Genomic DNA, 23,902 nt, shown 5'->3' on the forward strand with positions numbered 1-23,902 from the left:
GTGAATGAGATCCTTTGTTTGGACACATTGGATGCCAAAAACAAAAGAAACGGAAAACGTGTTCTCAGTTTTGAAAAAGCCTATTTATTTTGCCGCATTATGCACAAAACCAACCAAAACTCCCAAGTATTTGTTCTCCAAGGGCATCACAAATCATTGCGGCGATAGCTCCTTTAAAGGGCTTGTTTGTTTGCACGACTTGCTGTCATTCAAATGACTTACCTCTAGGCCTAGTCTTACTCAATAACAGATGGATGAATCTGAGAGCTGCGTCCTGGTGGTGCTCAAGTTTTCCATAAACTATCACTGACACGTGTGAAATACTTCACATGTTGGGTTTTGAAAGCACAGTTTAATTTGTATTATGCAAAGTGGATTCATGAACAGATCTTCAGGCAAATGGCTGTTTTTTTTTATGTTTTCCTGATGACTTCATTGTTTAGTGCTAATCATGGTCTGGGTGGGTGGTAGATTTAACAGTCCACAATCATGCTGGCTAAATGATATCAACACATGGGTCTTCACAGATGATTGACACTAAAGCCAACAGTGTGTGTCTGCTCTAACTGCCTCTCGCAAAGGGAATATCTCTTCCATAGTATTATGAATTAACCCTCTTTCTCAGGGGTCCATACATTTTCGGATAATTTTGGGACTCTATTTAGGCCCTTTGATATGATTTTAGCATCCCCCAACACTGGTGATTCCAACCTTTTCTAGTTTTGCTGGTGTGACCCATTCAAGGGTGGCATTAAGCATAAGCCAACATCCTTGATGTTTTTTTGCTAATGTGCCTTTGTTACGTGGCATGCACAGATTAAAACTAATGCCATTTCATTCCCCTAACAATAGCAATAACGTTTTTTGTACACATTTTGACACATTTTTGTAAGCCAAAACCCAGAAATGAGACACTGATTGACAGATAAGGCATCGGAAATTCAAATGCTAAAGGAATTAGGAGTTTTGTCAGGTTATATGTGTGACACACTCAGTGTCTACACTGTGGCTCAGTGGTAGAGCATTGCGTTAGCAGTGTAAAAGGTTGTGGGTTCGATTCCCAGGGAACACACATACTAGTAAAAATGTATAACTTGAATGCACTGTAAGTCGCTTTGGATAAAAGCGTCTGCTAAATGCATAAATTATTATTAAATTAAATTCATAACACGTAAGACATGGGAAATACAGTTGCAAATGGATTTGCAATTGTGGAAAACGCAATTGAAAATACAATTTGCAATTCCTGACATTTGTTGCAAACTGACAAATCGGGGCTCTGCAGTGCATTTCCGACTGAAAACTATTGCGTGCTACTATGAAAAAATAGCTTGAATAGCTTTTGGAACTTAAACAAAGATTGATCTTTAGTTTAGGCTAAACAGTGAAATATGCACTGTTAGTTTACAGTGCTGTACCTGAAAATTACTGTTAGCACTGTTTATTTTATTTGTATATTTGCTCTATTTAATTTATTTGTGCTGTTGCCTGTAGTATGATTACTTGTTCTTATTTCTTTATTTTTATTTGACCATAGTCCTTTATTCCCTGAACATAGCACATATCGAACAGAAACCGTGACCCTAAAACCGTCAGCCGAACCAAACCGTGAGCAATCTGAACAGTTACACTCCTAATTCTGACTCAGATTTTCATAAGTTTTTTTTTTTTTTTTAAATAAAGACTGAAAGAGTTGTCGTTGAAGGTGGTGTAGTTTGTTCATAGGCTACGTTTAGGTTTTTACCTCTGGCGACTCTATTTAGGCTTCAAAATTCAAAGTTGTGTTGATTTGTGAAGATGATCATGATGAACAAAACATGTTAAAATCACTTTCGTTGGTCACAGAGCTTATTTTCTGCATTAATCCAAAAGCCAATGGAAAAATCCTACTGGGTTTTTGTCGAGGGTGAGGCTAACTTCAAGGTTGGCATACTAAAACACGTCATTGCTGCAGCGCTCTATAAGCCAACGTTACCAAACCACAGCTATTTACCAGCTAGCTAGATAGGGTGCTAACGTGACGGCATTGAGCGTATAATGTGCTGTTGATTCTTTTCTGGTAACAGGAAGTGGAATGACGTGACCTATCTTTGGGACAGGTGTGTTCTGCACGCCAGTGCCACCTGCATTCGGTCTACATGTAATCCCCATTCTGCATGTTTTGTCACACTTGCATTGTTCACATTGCTGATTTGTGAGCAGTCAAACACTTTAGTGTTTAGACAAGAACATCTGCCATGTGTGGCGGCTGCCAATAAGAATGTGAAGGATCTCAGACAGACGGATGTGCTCTGAAATTCAAGTTGAACTATGACCAGCCAGTATTAGTGCCCGGAATAAACAATGACCACTTGTGATAAATCTACATACATAGACCTCCAAAAGAGTAAGGTGTAATCCTTTAAATAAAATGTTGATCTGTTTTATGGAGAAGAATGTTTCATATTTATATAAGCTCACAATTCTTAACAATCTGCATGGAAAGAGGTCATATTTAAACCATTTATGAAGGCGAACTGTTGTGACTTCAGTCACTGAAACATCCAACAGATTCATAAGTCTCCTGTGACGGCCAGTTAACTGCAATTTCTCCAGAGCATCCCATTCCAAGCATTCCCTCTTCAGCTGCTTCCCTCTCCGGGAGGCATCTATATTTGGAGGGAATTGTGAGAGAGCTCCAGTCCAGATGTTTTGCCAGGCCGACACCTGCTCTCAATACAAGTCAGCAGGGAGCAACTAGCCCACATCATGCACATCCCCAATGCTCTTGTAAACCTCAGTCCCATCAGCGTTTTTTCTCGGAGCGGAGAGGCGCTGCAGTGTCTCGCCTCAAAGGCGCCTGTGGCCTCTTTTACTCATCCGTTACTGCAAGTGAGACCGCTTGGCTCTGATGGTTAGATGCGACCCGTTAGGTGTGTCCAACAAGGATTTGTAGACGTTTCATCTTACTTTTCATTAAGTGAGATATCCTGTTCAGAATCCCGGGAAGAAAGGCGAGACTTGTTTCCATGTTTTTCCTCAATGAAGGCACATATTACCAAATGAATGGGCTGAATCACACTGTGTATCAAATTATACAAGCTGCCAACTGATGACGAACTTGAACTGTCCTGGCCTCTACAGAGGCATATCTGTCTATTGAGAACTGAAGAGAGAAGCAAGTATTTGTCGCACAAGAACCTTGAATTTATTTTCGAGATTTCAGTATTGATCTTAGTAATCTCTTTGTCTTGCACAGATCTTCTATTGAGTTGCAATGGTTTATTAATGATGAATTTGCCTCATTCAATTCAATGCGACAATTTATATAAGAAATTATGAATGATGTACACAGAATTTGGTCTTGTTTTTTAATAAGGTCAAGAAGTTTTTTTTTTAAATCTAATGTAGGACTGACAAAATCATAGTTCTTAATTATTTACCTTGATTATCTAATCACAGGTATTAATTTTGATGAATTTAGTTTATATTAAAATACTGTATTTTTAGTGTAAACATAACATTTACACTTATGTGGAGCGGCTACATTCTATATTCTTTATGTAGTCTTCTATACATCCAGAACAAACCAAGCAAATGTTTTTATGAATTATTACTTTATTGCTATACATCTTTACATCCACACAGTAGCAAGAGCACAAAAACTTATTTAAAATTAAAAAATTTTCTTTTACAAAAAGCTAACGATGAAAAGCAGATTTTCATTTTGTTCTGATAACAAAAGTCCTGGAGATGTCAAATGTCTGCCAGTGTTCATTTTGACAGCAAATTATGCTTTAGTTTTAGTCATAGTCTTTTGAGGAAAATTCCATTTAGTTTTAGTCATATTTTAGTCATCTGAATTGTTTTAGTTTTAGTCGACTAATTATAATAAGATTTGAGTCGACTAAATCTACAATAGATTGTCAAATAATGGGTTTAGTTACAGTGTAATGCATTTATAAAGCAATTTTCTAAAATTTCCAAACTCATATATTCCTGGATAAAACACATATTAACCCGTTAATATGAATGATATTAAGGATTGAACATGCAATATAGACACAGATTTAACTGCTGTGACACATAACATATCTTACATCTTAAAATGAAATAAAACCACATATAAAGAAAGAACATGGTCTACTTTTCATTGAAATACCAATGATTATATGTGACCCTGGAGCACAAAAGCAGTCTTCAGTCGCTGGGGTATATTTGTAGCAATAGCCAAAAATGCATTGTATGGGTCAAAATTATTGATTTTTCTTTTATGCCAAAAGTCATTAGGATATTAAGTAAAGATCATGTTCCATGAAGATATTTAGTAAATTTCCTACTGTAAATGTATTAAAACGTAATTTTTGTTTAGTAATATGCATTGCTAAGAACTTCATTTGGACAGTTTTAAAGGCGATTTTTTTAATATTTTGATTTTTTTTTGCACCCTCAGATTCCAGATTTTCAAATAGTTGTATCTCGGCCAAATATTGTCCTAACAAACCATACATCAATGGAAAGCTTATTTATTCATCTTTCAGATGATGTATAAATCTCAATTTCGAAAAATTGACCCTTATGACTGGTTTTGTGGTCCATGGTCACATATAATACGAGTTCTCTATGATAACATTCTTCATTATTTATATTAATTCAATTTATATTCATCCTTATTAGGGCTTGTAGTCTTCTATACATCCAGAACAAACCAAGCAAATGTTTTTATGAATTATTACTTTATTGCTATACATCTTTACATCCACACAGTAGCAAGAGCACAAAAACTTATTTAAAATTAAAAAAATTTCTTTTACAAAAAGCTAACGATGAAAAGCAGATTTTCATTTTGTTCTGATAACAAAAGTCCTGGAGATGTCAAATGTCTGCCAGTGTTCATTTTGACAGCAAATTATGCTTTAGTTTTAGTCATAGTCTTTTGAGGAAAATTCCATTTAGTTTTAGTCATATTTTAGTCATCTGAATTGTTTTAGTTTTAGTCGACTAATTATAATAAGATTTGAGTCGACTAAATCTACAGTAGATTTAGTCAAATAATGGGTTTAGTTACAGTGTAATGCATTTATAAAGCAATTTTCTAAAATTTCCAAACTCATATATTCCTGGATAAAACACATATTAACCCGTTAATATGAATGATATTAAGGATTGAACATGCAATATAGACACAGATTTAACTGCTGTGACACATAACATATCTTACATCTTAAAATGAAATAAAACCACATATAAAGAAAGAACATGGTCTACTTTTCATTGAAATACCAATGATTATATGTGACCCTGGAGCACAAAAGCAGTCTTCAGTCGCTGGGGTACATGGTCTACTTTTCATTGAAATACCAATGATTATATGTGACCCTGGAGCACAAAAGCAGTCTTCAGTCGCTTGGGTATATTTGTAGCAATAGCCAAAAATGCATTGTATGGGTCAAAATTATTGATTTTTCTTTTATGCCAAAAGTCATTAGGATATTAAGTAAAGATCATGTTCCCTGAAGATATTTAGTAAATTTCCTACTGTAAATGTATTAAAACATAATTTTTGTTTAGTAATATGCATTGCTGAGAACTTAATTTGGACAGTTTTAAAGGCGATTTTTTAAATATTTTGATTTTTTTTTGCACCCTCAGATTCCAGATTTTCAAATAGTTGTATCTCGGCCAAATATTGTCCTAACAAACCATACATCAATGGAAAGCTTATTTATTCATCTTTCAGATGATGTATAAATCTCAATTTCGAAAAATTGACCCTTATGACTGGTTTTGTGGTCCATGGTCACATATAATACGAGTTCTCTATGATAACATTCTTCATTATTTATATTAATTCAATTTATATTCATCCTTATTAGGGCTACTAAGTGAGTGATTTTCTCTCTTGAACATGAGCTTGCAGGAGCGGGTTTAAGTAGACTGAATGGAGAAGTCCTGTATATGTCACTAGAGAGAAGTCTGACGTTTTCATCCAGTTATGCCATTTTGATTAAACATTATGAAATCAAATTAAAAAAAGACATGCATGGATTAATTTTTATTTTATGCCGACTTTAACGTTGCACCTTGAATGCTTTAAATGGCTTTTAAAGACTGTAGTGGATATCATTCATCAGAAGCTTCAAGTTGGACTCTGGATTTCAGCATTTCATGTTGCGGATCTTTGCTTGATGACAATTGCCAATGAGAGCGACTGTGCTGAAATATCTGCAGAGGAGCTAAATTTAAAGCCTCTGTATTGAACTTGACAAAAATCATTTTGACAGAGTAAACCAAAATTACATTTTGGTACATCAGGGCAAGCCGGATCAAACCCACAATTTGGTCGGCACATTGCAAGTGTACTTTCCTGTCTCATGGCACTTATGTATTCTTGCATTACTGTGGCTGTGACAATCTGAATGTTAATGAAACAATATAATTTTCTGACCATTTAAAACCCACTTTTGTTGAACTGCCTGCCCTGCATTTTTTATTTTTGCCTGATGTCCAGTAAAAAAATGTTGTTTTGAGGACTTTTACATTTCAGGATGCAACGTGTGCTTTTGCGTTCTTACATACTTTCATAGTGTGCCTTATTGTTCATGCATAATTTAAGATATATAGTCATCCAGTCACAAAATTAAACTTCTCTAGATTTATTTCAAATAAGAGCAAAACCCAAAATAAAATAACCAAAAACAGTAAACAAACCAGAAACATTAGTGGCACTACAAATTATTGTTACATACAGTAATGTCATTTTAGGTTCAGTAACATCACATCTGGCCTGATATTTTGTTTTGAGTGTTTCTTAAAACTTTACAGATATGCTACCAAAACAAATAGATAAAACCTTAGAGCCGCATAGAGCCATCAATATCACATGTAACGTCACAGAGAATGGAGAAATATAGTGTTCTTCCCTTCATTTCAAACAAAACAGCTTACTGATAACCATCTCAGGCAGGAAGTGCTTTGCTTGGTCCGTAAATTCTGTAATTAAGTATAAATATGAGTGTTTATTTCAAGTTAGACATACTATATTTAACAGCATATTCAGCGGAGTATAAAAAGCTGGAATTGTAATATTATGTACATAAGACTCTCCATTTAACAAAAACACACAGGTGACACTTTTAATGTTTAAAAAATAATTTACAGAACAACAACTCTGTTACGCATGAGTATAGCATTACTGACAAAAAAAAGTTGTTGCAAATATATATAAAAAAAATACTTTGCACACTAGAGCATAAAGTTGTCTGCTCCAAGCTTTTGTGTGTAGTTAAAACCTAACGCCTTTAACCTAGTTGTTCTAGCCATTAAAAATCTGTTTTGTACGGAGTGCATATCATTAAGTGCAAATCATTTGCCTTTTACACATTGTGCATCTTTCTAAATATTTGTCAGATTTTGGTAGTTGTTTTGCATTTTAACAGCAGCAACAATATTTTTGTTTTGCAGAACATGCCTCTTGTCACTACTATTTTGAACCCCGAGTTTACGATTAGTGCTATTGCTTTGTCTTAGTTGCATGTAGCAGTTTGTTCAGCAAATGTCAGAGTAGTGCATTACATCGTTTTCATCAGTCACCTGAACAGAAGCTCAGGATCAAGTTTTTGAGCACAGGTAGTGGGACACAGTAAATGCAGCTCCACAGACGAGTGAACGGGGCACCGTTATTGTACGTCACTGTTCAGGTGCAGTGTTTCTCAGGAGTCTTTTGGATTTTCAGCAGGCACTGAAGGCTTTACTACGGTCCTACTAATTGCACAGTGAGTCTCCCTGCAGTGAGAGGTGGTGCTGATGAGCCATGTAGAAGAAAACGGCTTCATGCATCTGAGATGCAGCTCTGGATCTTATCAATCCATAGCTGGGCACTCTGAGCATCTGCTGCACAGAAGTTGTACACCCGTTTAGTGGTCTTCAGCTGCAGGGACATAGAAAAAGAGAGAAGAGATTTTTGTGTACTTTTATTAAGCAAGGGTGCATTGAAGTCATCAAAAGTGACAGTAAAGACTTTCAAAATGTTACAATTTTCGGTTGAGAGAGTACAGCAAATTCCCTTTCAAGCAAACTCAGTTTACTCAGTGGCCATATTTGCAACGGCTCCGGCAAGCTCTTTCAGGCATCCAAAGCCATATCCTATCTGCTTGAATGGCGAAATCCTTAAATCTCAAAAACTGCTTGCCATATTCACATTTAAACAACATATTTCAAACAAGCAACACAATCTGACATGAACTGCCCCATAAATGTTGTTTCTTATGCTCAAATAGCATTAACAAAGCGTATAATTCAGGCCAGCCAATGCAATACGAGTGCACCGTCTTGGTATCTCTTATCCTCAGGCTCAGACGTCATGCCCACGGAACTTGGGCTGAATGACTGATGCATAAGACACACGAAATATTAAAGATTTGGGGAGTTTTCAAAGCTTCATCTGATTGGTTGAAATTCTACAGGATTTCTGGGAGATGTGTTGTCCACCTGGAAACAAAGCTGTTGTGACGCCAGACTCCCTCCTGGAAGAAAAAAGCTGTCTCTACAATGATCACGCATCAGGCTCAACTAAATGCGGGAAAGTATGAGAAGTAGACTCTGTGCCATTGTTGTGGTAAACCTGCACAATGTTCCTGAATTAATGATTTATTCAGGGTGGCCGCGGGTCTTTAAAAAGTCTTAAATTCAGATTTGATGGGTCTTAAATATTTTTGGTCACATTACCTATGTCCCTGCAGCCCTAAATTTCTCCAGTCTGACAGACCCAGTGAGTGTTTACAATCACTGGACCGACCGAAGATTTTTTTTCCTATTGTAGTTAGTTACTGCGTCACCAGTAACTACAGAATCCAGTTGAACACCAGCTAGCTGATCAGCCTCCAAGGCAATGTTCCCTCTAAGCTGCGCGTATGCGCTGCCGCACACTTCTTACATTGTGACCACGCATAAGACATGCAAAAATGTTGGGAAAGCCATTTGATTAAATTCTAGTAAATGCGAAATAATTGCAATTCTCTGGCAAACCGCTATAGAGTTACTATAGAACGTTAATATACTGTATATGGCCATGCAGTCACAAAATGTTTACAGTGAATATTTACAGATTTCATAGAAAGAGAATGTGTGCCAAATCAGCCGCTGAAGAAATCGAATATTTTTAAAGTGGTTGTGGACAAAACAGCTCAACACGTGAGCATTGCAACGCAAAGTCATGTGAAACAAAGCGTAATCATGCTTCAATAAAGAGTGGCGGAGAGTTACTAGGGTTGGGAGAGATAAGGGGCTTAGCCCCGCCCCCACGTTATGGATACTGAGCCTCACTGACCACATCTTTGATGCTTTATCTGAAATTCATTTATTTGTTTACATTACATGTGGATAAATGACCAACTAGAGCCGCACGATTCTGGATAAACTGAGAATGGAGAATCACAACTATTTTATTTTTTTAAATGGATACGATTCTGAAAAAATAGACAAGAACAAAATAGCATGTAAATTATTAAAGGTTCTGACAAAATGCTAATCTGGCTATTTAAATATCCAAAACATAAAACGAGGGCTTTGTTTAGTGGAATAAACATGTAAGTTAAGCCCTAATCTACCACAGCCAGCAGCGCAGACTGCTTTTATCACGAGCAGATGGATTTCTAGTACTTGGAGAACAAATTTAAATTGATAAAACATATTTTATTTGAGAAGTGAATGGTCCATCTTCAAAAGGATCAGGGGTTTTTGGCAAAACATCAGGTCCCCCAAAGGGTCTGGCAACACAAGACTAGGCATATCTAAAGGTCTTTGGTAAAGCACTGTATTGCTTCATTAACTGGTGGAATACTTACATCAAAGAAAGCCTTTTCACTGATGTGTTTGGGGGCTCCTATAGTTGGTGTGGCAATCAGGACAGATTCCACTTCAGCCAGGTCAATATAGCCACGACAGCTTGTGTCCTCATCCGTCTCATAATACCTCAGCTATAGAGTGAGTCAAAATGCATGACAAATAAATGAATAAATTAAGATAAAGACCAAAATACAAAAATGTAATAAACCACTCACCTGATGTTTTGTTATGTCCAGAACAAACCACCTAGCTTTCCAAGCTTTAAGTAATGCCCCTCGCTTGTACAGGATTCCCTCAAATGATCTGTATAAAAGAAATGATGGCTTGTTTGCTTTGTCTATAAAGTTAGATTAAGCAGTATCAAAGGTGTTGTCTGTCATTGTTACCTGTTGTCTTCATTCTTTGTGGTAAACTGATTGTAGAGTGTGGCTGCCCTGCGATTAACCCCGTTGACTGCAGTGGGACTACTGTCCTCTCCGAGGTCGCTGTCAGGTAGGTGCAACATGGAGTGTCGCTGATAGGCCTGCAGGTTGGATGTGGGGACCAAACCAGAGATGGACACTGACTGTTTCCGCAACTATGAGATTAAAAGAACGAGATGAGGTCAGTATATCTGGAGAAGACACTTTGCTAATTACAAAGTCTACAAACAAGGATGCTGCTTTAGTGCTTTTTAAGGCCTGTTTCCCATCCACAAGGCATGCATAAGCAAAGCAGCAAACCTAACTAAATGCAAAAAAAGTGAACATTTCATCCAATGTCTCCTTTAAAGCTGCGGCTCTCATGATATTGGGGTTACTACATATAGTGTTTCTATTAAGAACCCCCATCAATAATAAATTATTTTTGAGAGTTGGTCCATAAGAATCATTATAGATTAGTTCTGAAATTTTAGGGGTACATTCAAATTGAAATTTACACAGACGAATCCAAACCACACGAGTAACTTTAAACTACTTATGGATTGAAGGGTCAGTGTCAATGCTAAAATGTTAATTTGGGCTTGAAATAAATATGCAATGCATACATGTGTGATGACAAACAAGCCTAAAAAAACTCTGTACACAGTGTGCACATTTACATTATACAATTTGGAAAACGAAATGGGTAAGAAATGCCACTTGAGGCAACATTTGTGAAGCACAGCGGTACTAAAGTAGCTGGAAAGAGAAGCAGCACTCACATTGCCTTCCTGTTTGAGGTTTTCTTGGATGCTGTCTAGCACCTTCTCCAGCGTGGTGTGCCAGGGCTCAGACTGCTGTCCCAGTTCTCCCTCTAGCCTCTCAATGTCCTGCAACAATACAAATCCATTTTAAGGCATTCCCTCTTACTGGTGCCTTTGATCAACCAGGAAATCTTTGGCTTCTGCTTTGACATTTTTGTCCTCCTTATTTATAGTGACCCGTCTAAATCCTGCTATTCACATATAACATCAAACATGGATGAGGAGAGACAGATTGTCCTTTGAGAAGTTCAGAAACACTGAATATTTGAGATGGTCCTCACTGCAGAACACAAGATCCAGGGGGCGAGGTTAGATCCAGATCCAACTCCTCCCACCTTACATATACCTAAACTCACCCATCTCCACCCCCTAGATGTGGATCCAACCCCGCCCCCTGGATCTTTGTTCTGCAGTGAGGGGCTTCTGGAATATTTGAAAACCTATCTGTGTGGTGCAAACAGAGAAAACTTGTAGTCACTTTTCTGATTGGCTGTAATTTTAATGCAGCATTTTCAATTTCATTGTGGGAGCTAAGGTTGCTCGTTGGTCCTGATAAGGACTTGGTGAGAAACTATTAAAGGACAAAAGACATATAGACTCACAGCCAAGAGTTTGGTGATGGCATCAGGCTGGACACGGCTGACGCTGCTGTAACATGGCCAGACGATCCTCCTCTTGGTGGTGGCGATGGTGTCTGGCTCTTCGTTGCTCTGAGAGCGCACAGTGAGCATACGCCAGTCATAAGACGGGCCTGTGGACAGCGTCTCCCCTGTGTAGAACTCCCATGTCGTCAGATTGGGGATCGAAATTAATGGTTTCAACACTGCCTAAGGGGAAAACAAAGAAATCATTATTTGTTGGATTTTTCAGTTCTGACTTTACATAAAGGCGCTGTAAGCAATATTAGTCACTGTAGAATTTCTGCCAGAATTAGCCTCTGAATTAGTCGCCCTCGCTCTTTCCAAAATCGTACCCTATGAAGGTATTGTTCTACCATTAAGCATGTTAACATGCACTAATTTTTCGTCAATCGTAATGAATCCGATCTGATTTCAGATTCTGAAAGGTCAGTTTATATGAACGTTGCAATCTGACTCGCAGTCATTTTCATGTACATTTCAAGTACTTTGATGTCTGATCTAAAAAAAAAAAAAAAAAAGCTGACATATTATCAGAAGAGCTTGTTTAGCAAATGTTTAGTAAATATTACGTCTCCTTTACCGAACAGTTCGTAAGATGCAAAAAAATTTTTTTCCCATTCTTTTTCATTTCAATTTCAAGTACTTTTTTTTTGATCCAAAAAAAAAAAAAAAAAAAAGCTGACATATTATCAGAAGAGCTTGTTTAGCAAATGTTTAGTAAATATTACGTCTCCTTTACCGAACAGTTCGTAAGATGCAAAAAAATTTTTTTTTTGTAAGACTGAAAACATGATTGGATAATTTCAGGTCTAACACACACTTACAGAACTTTTAACTTAGAAGAAGCATGATGCTTGTTCTTTCCCAACCTTAGAATCACACGGTCTCAAGATTGCAACGTGTGGCCCTTTCTCCAGTGTAAAACAGGAATGGAGAAGAAAGAAGAAACAGCCCACAGGGCCCTTTGCTCTCACTAAACTTCATGCAATAATTTTTTGTTGGGCTGTGTGACTGTGGTTGAACCGATTCACTCATTTTGAAAGAATATCAGGAGATGACTGCCAGTGAGAAGATACCTATGATAAAAACAACATTTACTCACACCCTGGATCTGAGGATAGGGCACTTTCCCATTCTAACTTTGTTTTTTACAGACCGTCACCACCTGATTCACTGCTTTATAAGGTCAAAGAGGCTGTTTTGCAATTGTGTGGCACTATTCTTCACTGTGAACGTGATCTGGCAAAAGACGTCAACATGTTTGGGACTGGTAGTCAACATAACCTTTAAGCAGAGTGCTCTAGGGTAAAGACCATTAGAGCTGTCTAGTACATCTGCACACACCCAGATAGACTCTTTACCTCTGTCTCTGAGGGACTGTACAGGTAGTTGAAGAAGAGAGGGCTCTTGCGGTGCATTCGGCTGATACACTCCCAGATACAGATTCCTCTCTTGGACTGCTTGTCTCCTTTGTCCTCAAACAATGTGCCTTTAGTGAGGAGACACAAAGAAGCACTTGTTAATTGCACATTACTCAGAGTAATGTGATAAGGTGTGAAACAAAATATCAGAAGCCAAGTCTGATAAGACTAGCAGCACTTAAAAGAAGTGCTTCCAAAGGTCATCAGGGCTGCTACAGGTAGGTAAAACTTTTTTGAGCAAGACTGCATGTGTCTGTTGTAATACTATACAGTCATTCAAAGCCTTGTTTATTTGAAGAACACAGCTGAAAAACATTTGCACAATAATGTAATTATGGCAATACAAAAAGACAAATACTGTATTGTGGAGGACTGTGTGTTTCTTCTTAAAGGACAACATGAGGAGTTACACACCGTGCTCCAGGCGCTCGTAGTCCGAGTCCAGAAGGAAGTTTTTGAAGCGATTGGAGATGTAGTGGTATGCCAGAAACTTCAGATAGTATTGATTAAACTCAAACTCAAGGGGGTACTGGTTATGAACCTGGAATAAGAAAGTCGATGCGTCACACTGGAGAAGATTTCTAGCCTCATTTCACAGCCACAGTAATTCAACAAATATGAGTAGAACACCATTGAGACCGCAGTTCAAGAAAATGATTAATAAATGCCCAGGAAATGATTAGTTGAAGGGAATTTAAAATGTACAAAAATAACAGCAACAGGAGGGACATAATGTTATAATGTACAGCCAACAGGATCTAGACAGAAGAGCTTGCAACGTTCTCACACTCGAGGCCACCTGGACTTCCTGGCAAAAACAACAGCTGCCTCTAAGATGAGACACTTTTATTTTCAGATGCTTTCTCTATATCTCTGTGGTCTGTGACATTGCCGGACCTCCACTGGGTCATTCAAATTCTCTACGCCTGGATTTCATCAAATATGCCTAAAATCAGTACATGTCTGTAAACGCATGGGAGTGGTGGACATTGTCTCTGGAGGGAGAAAAACTCTTCCTGCCCTTAACTTAATTTAGCACAGACTGAACAGAAACCCCAAAATTGCAGTTTTCCACTAAACGTGCTGATGGCGAAACACTCCAGCCAGGACAATGCTGGCTGCAGGTTGAAACACCATCTGTGTGTGATCATTTCAAAGGGGGTTGGAGGTAGGTAGATGTGCCGAAGGAGCAGCTCTGTCTAAATTACTTGCCCACCATGGGAATTGCAAAAGGAAAGCTAGAGCATGCATTCTGACAGCTGAGTCTTTCTCGTCCTCCTCCTTCTGGCTGGACGCTGCAGGAATGCTGTGAGCTCATGGACGAAGCATGGTGGGAACAAGACAAGGGTGGTGTGTGAGGCAGAGATTGGGAGTTATGAAGTGATTCTGGGCAGTGTGTGAAAAAGAGATGGAGCAATTGGTTATTTGTTATTTAGCAGACACTTCTCCAAAATGAACATGGACAGTCCCATTTGGTGCAGCCTGGGGTTAATGTGATGTGACGTGACATGTGACATGACATGTGGCCAAGTATGGTGACCCATACTTGGAATTAGTGCTCTGCATTTAACCCATCCAAAGTACACACACACACACCGTGAACACACACCCGGAGCAGTGGGCAGCCATTTATGCTGCGGTGCCCGGGGAGCAGTTGGGGGTTCGGTGCCTTGCTCAAGGGCACCTCAGTTGTGGTATTGAAGGTGGGAGAGAGCGCTGTACATTCACTCCCCCCACTTACAATCCCTGCCGGTACGAGACTCGAACCCGCAACCTTTGGGTTACGAGTCCGACTCTCTAACCATTAGGCCACAACTTCTTGCTCAAGTGCAAAATGGTCATGAGGTTCATGAGGTATTCCATCTGTGGTTTGAACCTACAGCCTTTAACCACTATGACTCCACCACCCCAGATAACAGAAAACATCAGACGATTGCTAGTTCAAGAACAAGATCTCATCATCAGTCATTATCTCGTTGAGCAAGGCAAGCAACCCCGGGCTCATTTGGATAAAGGTGTCAGCTACATGACTGCTCATAAAGTCAACTTGCCTGATGGACACAGTCAAGAAACTGGAGGAAGATGGGAGTGAAGCCGCTGCCCTGGCTGCTGGGGGTTAGGTTGCCACGTTGGCTGAATTTGTGGCCAAAAGACAGCCACTCTTTCTCCAAAAGCACCTGAAACCCCTCTAAGGTCCTGTAGAATGGATCACTGAGCACCTGCACAAGGGAAACCACCTGCAGAAACAGTAGAGAAGGAATGAAAGAGGAAGAGAGGAATATAACCATGAGTTACAAACGGGTCGACGCTTGACAAGTGCCCAGTGCGAGTAAATGCTGGCCCTATTGGATTTGACCCTTGCTGACCCAATGCATATATCACTGTCGCAACTCACACATCTCACAGCTTTTACCTGACAAAAAAAATTTACCATCAGAACTCTGCCTATTAGTTTTCTTTTTCTCCCAGAACTTTGTGGCAACCTTTGTGCAATATTCTGTACACTAAGCGTCCAAAATGAAAAACAAAATAAATAAAAAAATTCACATTTTTGTGATAGATGTTGTTTCATAGAGACTGACTCATCTTGAGTGACATAATGGTCTACACTGTTTGTCCCAAGTATTTAAGGTCTGCATGAAATCAGAATTGAGCCTACTACTGTACATTAACAGTCTTCTGGTGAACAATTTATCCACATTAAAAAAACAGTTTTCATAGTCTTTAGCCAAAATCTGAAAATTAGCTTTCACTCTGTAATGGCATTTCTTCTCTGATGATGACAGTTTGACAGCTTGGGCACAACATTCTTAACCACTCCACCAACCGTCAGTCTGCTGTGAGCTAGAGATGGTGAGGGGGTGCCCTAAAATCAAGCCCCGTATTCTATTCAGTTTTCAATTTCACTCTGAGATGCAATAAAAATGCAAAAGTAAATATTTGTGAATACCACTTCAAAAAAAGTGTCAGCCAGATAATAAAATTTAAATGTTACATATAAAGCATTGCTCTAACCAAATGTAGAATTTCGACAGAACCTATTTCCAGGAGTTACAGAAATATAATTCGTTAATATCACAAAGCAATAAGCAATATCACAACACCTTCCAAGACTGAAAGCATGGCCATGTTACAACAACGTGATTCTGTTCTCTTCTAAAGAGCCAGACACATGGAGCCTATTTAGATGAATATATCAGATCAGGCCTACAGAGAGAATGGCAGCATGGTCAAGAAGCAGGGAAATGAACAGGAATGGTCTTGTTCAGACACGTGCCTGATTCTGACCACAGGCTACATTTAACAACCCCAGCTGACTCTCAGAAAACACAATTCTGTTTCTCATGAACTGATCAAGTGGGCATGGAAAATATAAGCTGTGACTACAAAAATGTCTCTACTGCAATAGCATAAAATTCAAGTTTCAATTCAAAATAGACATGTTCAAATATGTTCTCCTAGCCAACTTTATTGTGCAAAGACGACTATTAGGCATTTGTAGGTTTGGGGTGGCACTACCTGCTATAACATGTTTCTCAGGAAATCGGATATTATTATTATAATTTTTTCTTTTGAACAATGAAATTTGATTGAAGGTGCATTGGGAATCCTGTATGGAAACATTATGTTGGAAATTCCATTTATTGCCTGACAATGGGCAAAGACAAGGCTCTAAAACAAGCATCTAATAAGCAGAAGGAACAGGACTGTTGAATTGTCACGCTACAGCACGTGTGTGAGATGATGCTCACCTGAGTGGTAATGTCCCAGCCATCCTCAAGACTAACTAGTACAGATGATCCACAGTCCAGCAACTCCACCACAACCAGAGCCAGCTGCAGCAGCTTGTGTAGCTGTTGAACACGCACATACAGAGTACAAAACAACACATTCTAAGTTTAGCAGTTCCTGTACATTTATTGTAATGCACACTGCTGACTAAGAGCTCTCGGAGGGTCTTGGCAAGGATCCTTACTGATAATATTGTTTTAGTGTCTGAGACACAGTGGGCCATAAGGCCAAAGGGGTTTGAGAGTGCATGGCTTTCAGCGTGGTAAGCAACATCGTTTTGCTTTAATTGTGTCATGCAATTTTCCTATCTTTGTCTTGCACAGTTTCCCATGGGTGACTAGTTTTAAGGAAAGACTTTTCAACAGGGTCAGAGTCACACAGGCCAATGTGTTTCTGGTTTTCTCAAGATATAGGCCATTTCGAGTCACAATAAGGGGAAGGTGCAGGAGTAGTTTTAATACAGAACAGGTATCTGTGTGTGCTAACAGATCACGCTAACCTGTAGCATCCATTCACTCTCCTCCAGAGCCTTAAGGAATGAGTCCTCTGTGTCTGAGGACATGGAACTGGGTGCACACGCCCTCAGAAGCTTCTTGAAGGAGCCCTTCACCTGTCTTGTGTTACTTTTCAACAGGGTCAGAGTCACACAGGCCAATGTGTTTCTGGTTTTCTCAAGATATAGGCCATTTCGAGTCACAATAAGGGGAAGGTGCAGGAGTAGTTTTAATACAGAACAGGTATCTGTGTGTGCTAACAGATCACGCTAACCTGTAGCATCCATTCGCTCTCCTCCAGAGCCTTAAGGAATGAGTCCTCTGTGTCTGAGGACATGGAACTGGGTGCACACGCCCTCAGAAGCTTCTTGAAGGAGCCCTTCACCTGTCTTGTGTCTGCAAACTCTACTGGCACCAGTTCACAGTTCAGTGCTGTGTCCAGCCTTAAGCCCTGTCATGGAAAAGCATTTGGTACAAACTTTGAATTTTGTTTTGTTTTGTTTCATTTCTGGAAAACAACGGAGCATAGAACCAAACATTTGGATTGTGCCTCTGGGTAAAATGTTGTTTAGAAGCTTTGCTTGTTTCCCGACCTGAGTCAAATTTGTATCTCAAAAAGCTTTTATTATATTCTATCCAAGGCTATAAATTTGAGCAGACCAACTATTTTATTAATATGGATGAAATTAAATTTCCACTTCACAGGCAACCACCAAAATTCAGACAGTTAATGTACCGAGTAGGACCCGCCAAATAACTTGGAGTTTACTTAACTGTCCACAATAGGGCTGATTTATTCCAACTGTTCATTTGGAATACAAATTTTACATTGAATGTTAAAGAAACACATTATCAATAAAGGTAAAAAGCAGCACAAAGTTCCTTCAGGCATCCAAATGTAATATCATTTCAGCCAAAAACAGACAAATTGTGTCAATAAATCAGGGCTTTTATAAATGGCTATTAAGAGGTCCTTATCTAGTTACAAATTTATTGTGCACTGGAGAGAACACTGTCCAAGTATTTCAGGGTGATATGAACTGGTACGCTTCAACACATAAATGTTTGGCCTCCTTTCCTCTAAAAGGTTCATCATACAAGGTCTGCATCAAATCCTTAGCTTCTTCTCTCGAAGAAGTCATAGTAAGTGTAACATCTTTACCCTGAGATGAGACTTTTCGCCAAAGATGTAGAGAGCGGCTTGATGCTTGAGGAGTTGGGCCTGTAGGTTCTCAATGCCTGTAGGGGGCGCCAGATCCTTGCCAGCCAACCGCGTGCCCACATCGGCAGCAGCGGGATGCTGGATGAATCTGCTGCTAGACCGCAGACTAGCCCACACACCTTTAGGAGAGAGGGGATACAACAGATGTGTGTAAACATCAGGTTAGGCAGGATTACAAAAATCACTTTGGAAAAACAACCCCACGTAACCAATATCAAGGACGGACAAACTCGGCAATGCTAAATGTGCTAAAAGGAGCTTAGAGTACTATACACTCATTGGTAGCTTAAAATAATCAAATTAGCCACATAAACATGTTAAACATGTAAGGGGTAGGGGATGTGAAGAACTTTAAAGGATGACCCCCCCCCCCACACACACACACAGTGCTAAATGTATTAGACCAACACCACCCAATGTAAGGTTTGTGCCACAGCTGCCCTAAACTAACAGTACAGCTGATTACCAAAATCATTTTTCATGTTTCTGTAATGCTTAATCCACCGGTGTGTGTAAGCTCTTTAGTCACAGTAGTATTTGCAATGCTAAAATATAATTGTTGTTATCCATGAATTTTTTTAATTTACTGTTTTACAACAAAGGCAGAAAAAATGGTAAAACACTTTATTATAATTTTTTATTCAGATGCCCAATTACAGTCAATAAATATAGTCTAATACATTTGTTAAGCACTGTATGTGCTTAACAAATTTATTAGACCACCTGTCATAATAAAGAGAAAACACAAATATTTTAGGAATCTAAACTGATGCATTAATGCCTTGTTGAATATAAGTATTAATTTCCATACATATTTTTATCTAGCTAATTCCGAACCTTTGAATGGTAGTGTATTATGGTTTCCATAAAGATATTAAGCAGCACAACTGACATACAACATTGCTAATAATCAGAACTTATTATTGAGCACCAAAATTCAGCTTTTTCATCACAGGAATAAATTACATTTTAAAATATATTCAAATCGAATTTTAAAATGTAATAACATTCCACAATACCACTGTTTTCCCTGTATTTTTGATCAAATAAATGCAGTTTTGTTGAGAATAAGTGACTTCTTTTCAAAAAATTTAAAATTATTTATTGGCCGGTAAGATATTAGCCAATGCCCTGAGTAATAATCTCAATAGTATGCAACATACTACCATGGAAGCACATTATCATATAGTTTACTGACCACTTGCCTAATATTTGTCCTGGAGAGTTCAGTTTTGAATGTTGGCTCACTTAGTAAACGGGGTCAGTGCTGCACATCAGTGATGATTCAGTGCTCTGTCATCAGCTACTACATTCACTAACATACAACTGAACCTCAAAACTGCAGTCACGACAGACCTGCCAGAACAAACTACAACAGAAGTGCTCTTGCCACGCTCAAGTTTACTTCAGGAAACCAGAAAAGTCATTGTGGTATAACTTTCAGACACTACAGAGGCATGGATAGAGGTCAAAGAGAGGTTGAGAACATGGATTAAGTCCAGTACTGATTATGTTAGTAAGAATGAGTAAAACAGAAACTATACCTTGATTGTGAATTCTTCCCTTAGCTGAAGCTTTTTGGTTTGAGTGAGTGAATAGTTTATCCCTGTACCCGAGTACTGGTAGATTAAGGGTGCAGGAGTTGGTGGTGGCACAGAAACGGGAAATAAAAACAGAAAACAAAATTCACACACATGCAACAATCACCCCCTCTGAAGACAGACAGGACAGTCATTAGCAGCTCAGCTTATCGAGATTGAAAGCTTTTGCCTTTGTTTCATACCTAAAGTAACCTGCTCTGTCTTGTCTGTCAGTGCGTTGTCAGTTTCTTCTTTGCTCCGCAATTAGTAACAGTAACAAACAGTAACGAAGGGGGGTGGGTCTTTGTGAAGGGTCAATTCACAAGCTCTTGATCAATCAAATTTGGATTCAATATCAATTTGATTGAATATATATCAGGTACAGTACATGTCAATTTTTTTCCTCAAGGAAACCAATCTTTAAAGTCTGCGTGAACCGGAAGTTGCTGCCGACTGTATTTCAGTATAGTGACATATTTTCCAACTAAAACAGAATATTGAATAGAGGGCAGGGTTTTATTTTAGCGCTCATCTCCATCTCTCACTCATTGCAAACTAACGGTTAAAATATTACACTTCATTCATGTTCATATTTTGTGCTATAACTAATAATGTTTTAGCTACAACGCTGAAAAGATTGATTTTGGAATTTAAAAACTGACATCAGTTTATGAAAATAAAGATTAAAATCGATTAGTTGATATTGTCAACCATGCCCTGCAAGTTAATACTTTTTATTAACAATTTAAAAAATATATATATATTTTTTTCAAATTCCTTCCCATACATATGAGCAATAATAATGGTGATGCTTGACTTAACAAACACCACTAAAAAAAAAATATATATATATATATATATATATGTTACCAAAAATGAGGAAGTGAAAAATCAGTTCCACATTTCTGTGAAGAGCACATGATGGGAAATGTCTTAGCTTGCACCTGCTGGAGTATATTTGGCTGTGGTGAGATTGAGACCTGTCTAATTTCAGTGCATAACAGCAAAGAAACGAGTCTTCAAGCAGCAGCTGCTATCTATAACCCAGATTTCAAGAAATATGACAGGAAACATCACTGAATCATGACGTCATCTTAGACCCATCAACTGGGACTTGCATCTTTTAACCAAGCTCTGTTAAAATTATGAGCTCTTTTCCAAGAACTCAACCCATCATGAGCTGACATAACATGTTTTATACTAAGACATGTTCAAAACTAGACATAACAGACAAATACAATAACAAGATTATATAACGGGGTTTAAAAAATAAAAAAGACTAGTTCATCCAACACTGAAAACTCTGTCTTCAATTACACACACTCATGTTATTTCAAACCCTTATGACTAGAGGTCGACCGATGTTTCCGCTTTGCCGATCAATCGCCACGATAGCTGGTTGCTGGAATTATCGGCAAAAATCCAAGGCGATAGTTATTCCGGGTTGCGTCCGTTGCTGGAGCAGCTGAGCAGGTCTGCTGTCATTAAACAGTACGAGAGCGACCTCTAGAGGTGTAATTCACTGACACCACGTGCTGTTTGTTTTGACACGTGATACAGCGCTCTGCACAGTGTGGGAAAATTCAGATGCGAATTTAAAACAGACGAAACGGTGTATATAGAGTGCACTATAGTGCATGTCTTTATATGATTGAGTAATTAATTTGTTGACTAGATGTTGCATTAGATGCTGCGCTTTTTGCCTGGTGTGCGACTGCCATATTTTGCTATTTTGATCAGATAATCATCACGTGTTCTAGAATAGAAGCAATTAAAGTGTGAGAGTATACATTCAATATCCATATGTATGTAATTCCAATGCTATGGCCTTTGTGTAGATATTTAAAGATGGCCATCTAGTTAGAGTGTGCTAATTTAAACATCTACTAATACATTTTTAAATTTTGAAGTTGCTTCTGTTAACATTAGTTAATGAACTATGAACTATTTTAAATGATCAATATATAATTAATATTTAATATTAATATTTTTATTCATGTACAAAGTATGGTTCAATAAGTTTTTTTTTTATAGTAAAGCACTATTTTAGTTTTCGCTCCATATCCATAAAAAAAATTATCGGTTGATTAATCGGTATCGGCCAGTTTGGTCCAACCTAGAACAGAAATCATATTTTTTCCCTTCAATAACTATTGTTTGTATTGAAAAACATACAAAATTTTATAGAATCCCAAAACGAATCGTGTTTAATTAAATTACATCAATACTCCCAGTTCCTGTTAATAAAAAAGTTTTGAAAGCAAGCAGCCTTGTCATAATTACAGCAGAAATCCTAGAGGAAATATCTTATGGTGCCAATATTTTGGTGGCATTCTGTCAAAAATGTTGAGAACAGGACTAAATGGCCAAAGGTCTGGTCCACATTGCAGCTTATTCTGGCCAAAAACCACCTACGACAGGAAGACACTGAGTTAGACAAAAAAAAATGACCCACCACAGTTTGTTTTCTTTATGTTCTGTTTAGGGGTGAGTATTTCTGAAAATAATAGACGGCCATGAAGAATATTTAACTAATGCTGTGGTAGTTTCAGTGAAAAGTCTGGCTACCTTTGTCAAATCCAGTGATTATTTCATCCTCAAAAGTGCTTGTTGCATCAAACTGGTACTTTGTAGAAAAAAAAACAAACATGTTCTCGAAAGTTGCATGAAGTCATCCAATCAAGATTAGCACTTGCCAGATCAAGTAACCACTGTCCAGTGTTGTTTGCAACATGCATTAGATAGTCAGTGAACAGGCTGTGGGGGCATGTTGTCTCGGACTGAGACTAATCTTTTATCAGAATTATAATCTTAGTCGGAGCAAATATTTACAGCCCTGTCTGATTGTCAACCATCCCCAAGACTGCTTGATGTAATATGCATATTTTACTGCACAAACATACCTGCTGAAGAAGGGTTCTGAGACTTGAAAAGTCCAACCACACTCTTGCTATGAAAACCACCCGAACGAAGTAAAACCGCTTTGGTGCGAAGGTGTTTCCAACACACGACTGGCAGGCGGTTGTGCCGGTAGCAGCGGGACACCTTATGGAGACTGCTGTCCTGCACAGTGTGAGGCACCACCAGGAGACCAGGGTAACTGTAAACCATGGATATTATCCCCATTTAGAAAATTTGCTTTGATGACCAATTGAATTGAATTTTAAATGATAAATCAATTTTGACAGCACTTAAAAGTTGCGATGAAACGGAAGTTTCAAAAGAGCTTTTCTTTTTTTATTGAGATGTACATCCAAGCGAAACAGATTATCAGAACAAGTCAAATGTAGTGCAGAGACTTGGTTTTATGCCAGATGTGGGCATTGCACTTAAAAGTGGATGCAGATGAACGTGAGCTTTTTGATTGAACATTACAAGGTAACATTTATAAAAAAATAAAAAAAAATCTTATTTTTACTATAACTATAACATGCATTACTAAAACAGTGAATTTTCATTTCATGCTGACTTTAAGGCATCACGGGGTGTCCTGACACAAAGGCTATTCCAAATAATATGCAGCAAAATTAAGATACCTTGATTTGGCCAAATTCTAAGGCACCATCACATTCTTTTCCTTTAAAGATACGGTAAGCCATTCCTAGAATGAGCTGAAAAAAATTTCTTAAACAAATCTAAATCTTTTCAACCTAAATTAAAGTATCGTGTGGTCAGCTTAGAAATGTGTGGTAATTTTAGACT

The 23,902-nt window shown here is 38.2% G+C and overlaps 1 protein-coding gene across 1 annotated transcript in view; it reads right to left on the minus strand.

Annotated features, from left to right (window-relative positions):
- Positions 1 to 6,461: 6,461 nt before the first annotated feature.
- Positions 6,462 to 23,902, minus strand: part of LOC107552970 (myotubularin-related protein 13-like) — a 166,719-nt gene continuing 149,278 nt past the window's right edge. The window contains exons 27-41 of the mRNA XM_016235031.1: positions 23,091 to 23,300; positions 20,328 to 20,332; positions 20,165 to 20,239; positions 18,561 to 18,739; positions 17,673 to 17,849; positions 16,865 to 16,966; positions 15,164 to 15,349; positions 13,527 to 13,653; positions 13,053 to 13,180; positions 11,653 to 11,877; positions 11,009 to 11,116; positions 10,212 to 10,402; positions 10,041 to 10,128; positions 9,825 to 9,956; positions 6,462 to 7,909 (exon numbers count right to left, since the gene is read on the minus strand). Of these exons, the coding sequence (XP_016090517.1) occupies positions 7,811 to 7,909; positions 9,825 to 9,956; positions 10,041 to 10,128; positions 10,212 to 10,402; positions 11,009 to 11,116; positions 11,653 to 11,877; positions 13,053 to 13,180; positions 13,527 to 13,653; positions 15,164 to 15,349; positions 16,865 to 16,966; positions 17,673 to 17,849; positions 18,561 to 18,739; positions 20,165 to 20,239; positions 20,328 to 20,332; positions 23,091 to 23,300 (2,032 nt within the window). The 3' untranslated portion in view covers positions 6,462 to 7,810. The remainder of the gene's footprint in view (positions 7,910 to 9,824; positions 9,957 to 10,040; positions 10,129 to 10,211; positions 10,403 to 11,008; positions 11,117 to 11,652; positions 11,878 to 13,052; positions 13,181 to 13,526; positions 13,654 to 15,163; positions 15,350 to 16,864; positions 16,967 to 17,672; positions 17,850 to 18,560; positions 18,740 to 20,164; positions 20,240 to 20,327; positions 20,333 to 23,090; positions 23,301 to 23,902) is intronic.

This window comes from Sinocyclocheilus grahami, unplaced genomic scaffold, assembly GCF_001515645.1.
Source record: "Sinocyclocheilus grahami isolate Dianchi unplaced genomic scaffold, SAMN03320097.WGS_v1.1 scaffold462.1, whole genome shotgun sequence".
Classification (NCBI taxonomy): domain Eukaryota; kingdom Metazoa; phylum Chordata; class Actinopteri; order Cypriniformes; family Cyprinidae; genus Sinocyclocheilus; species Sinocyclocheilus grahami.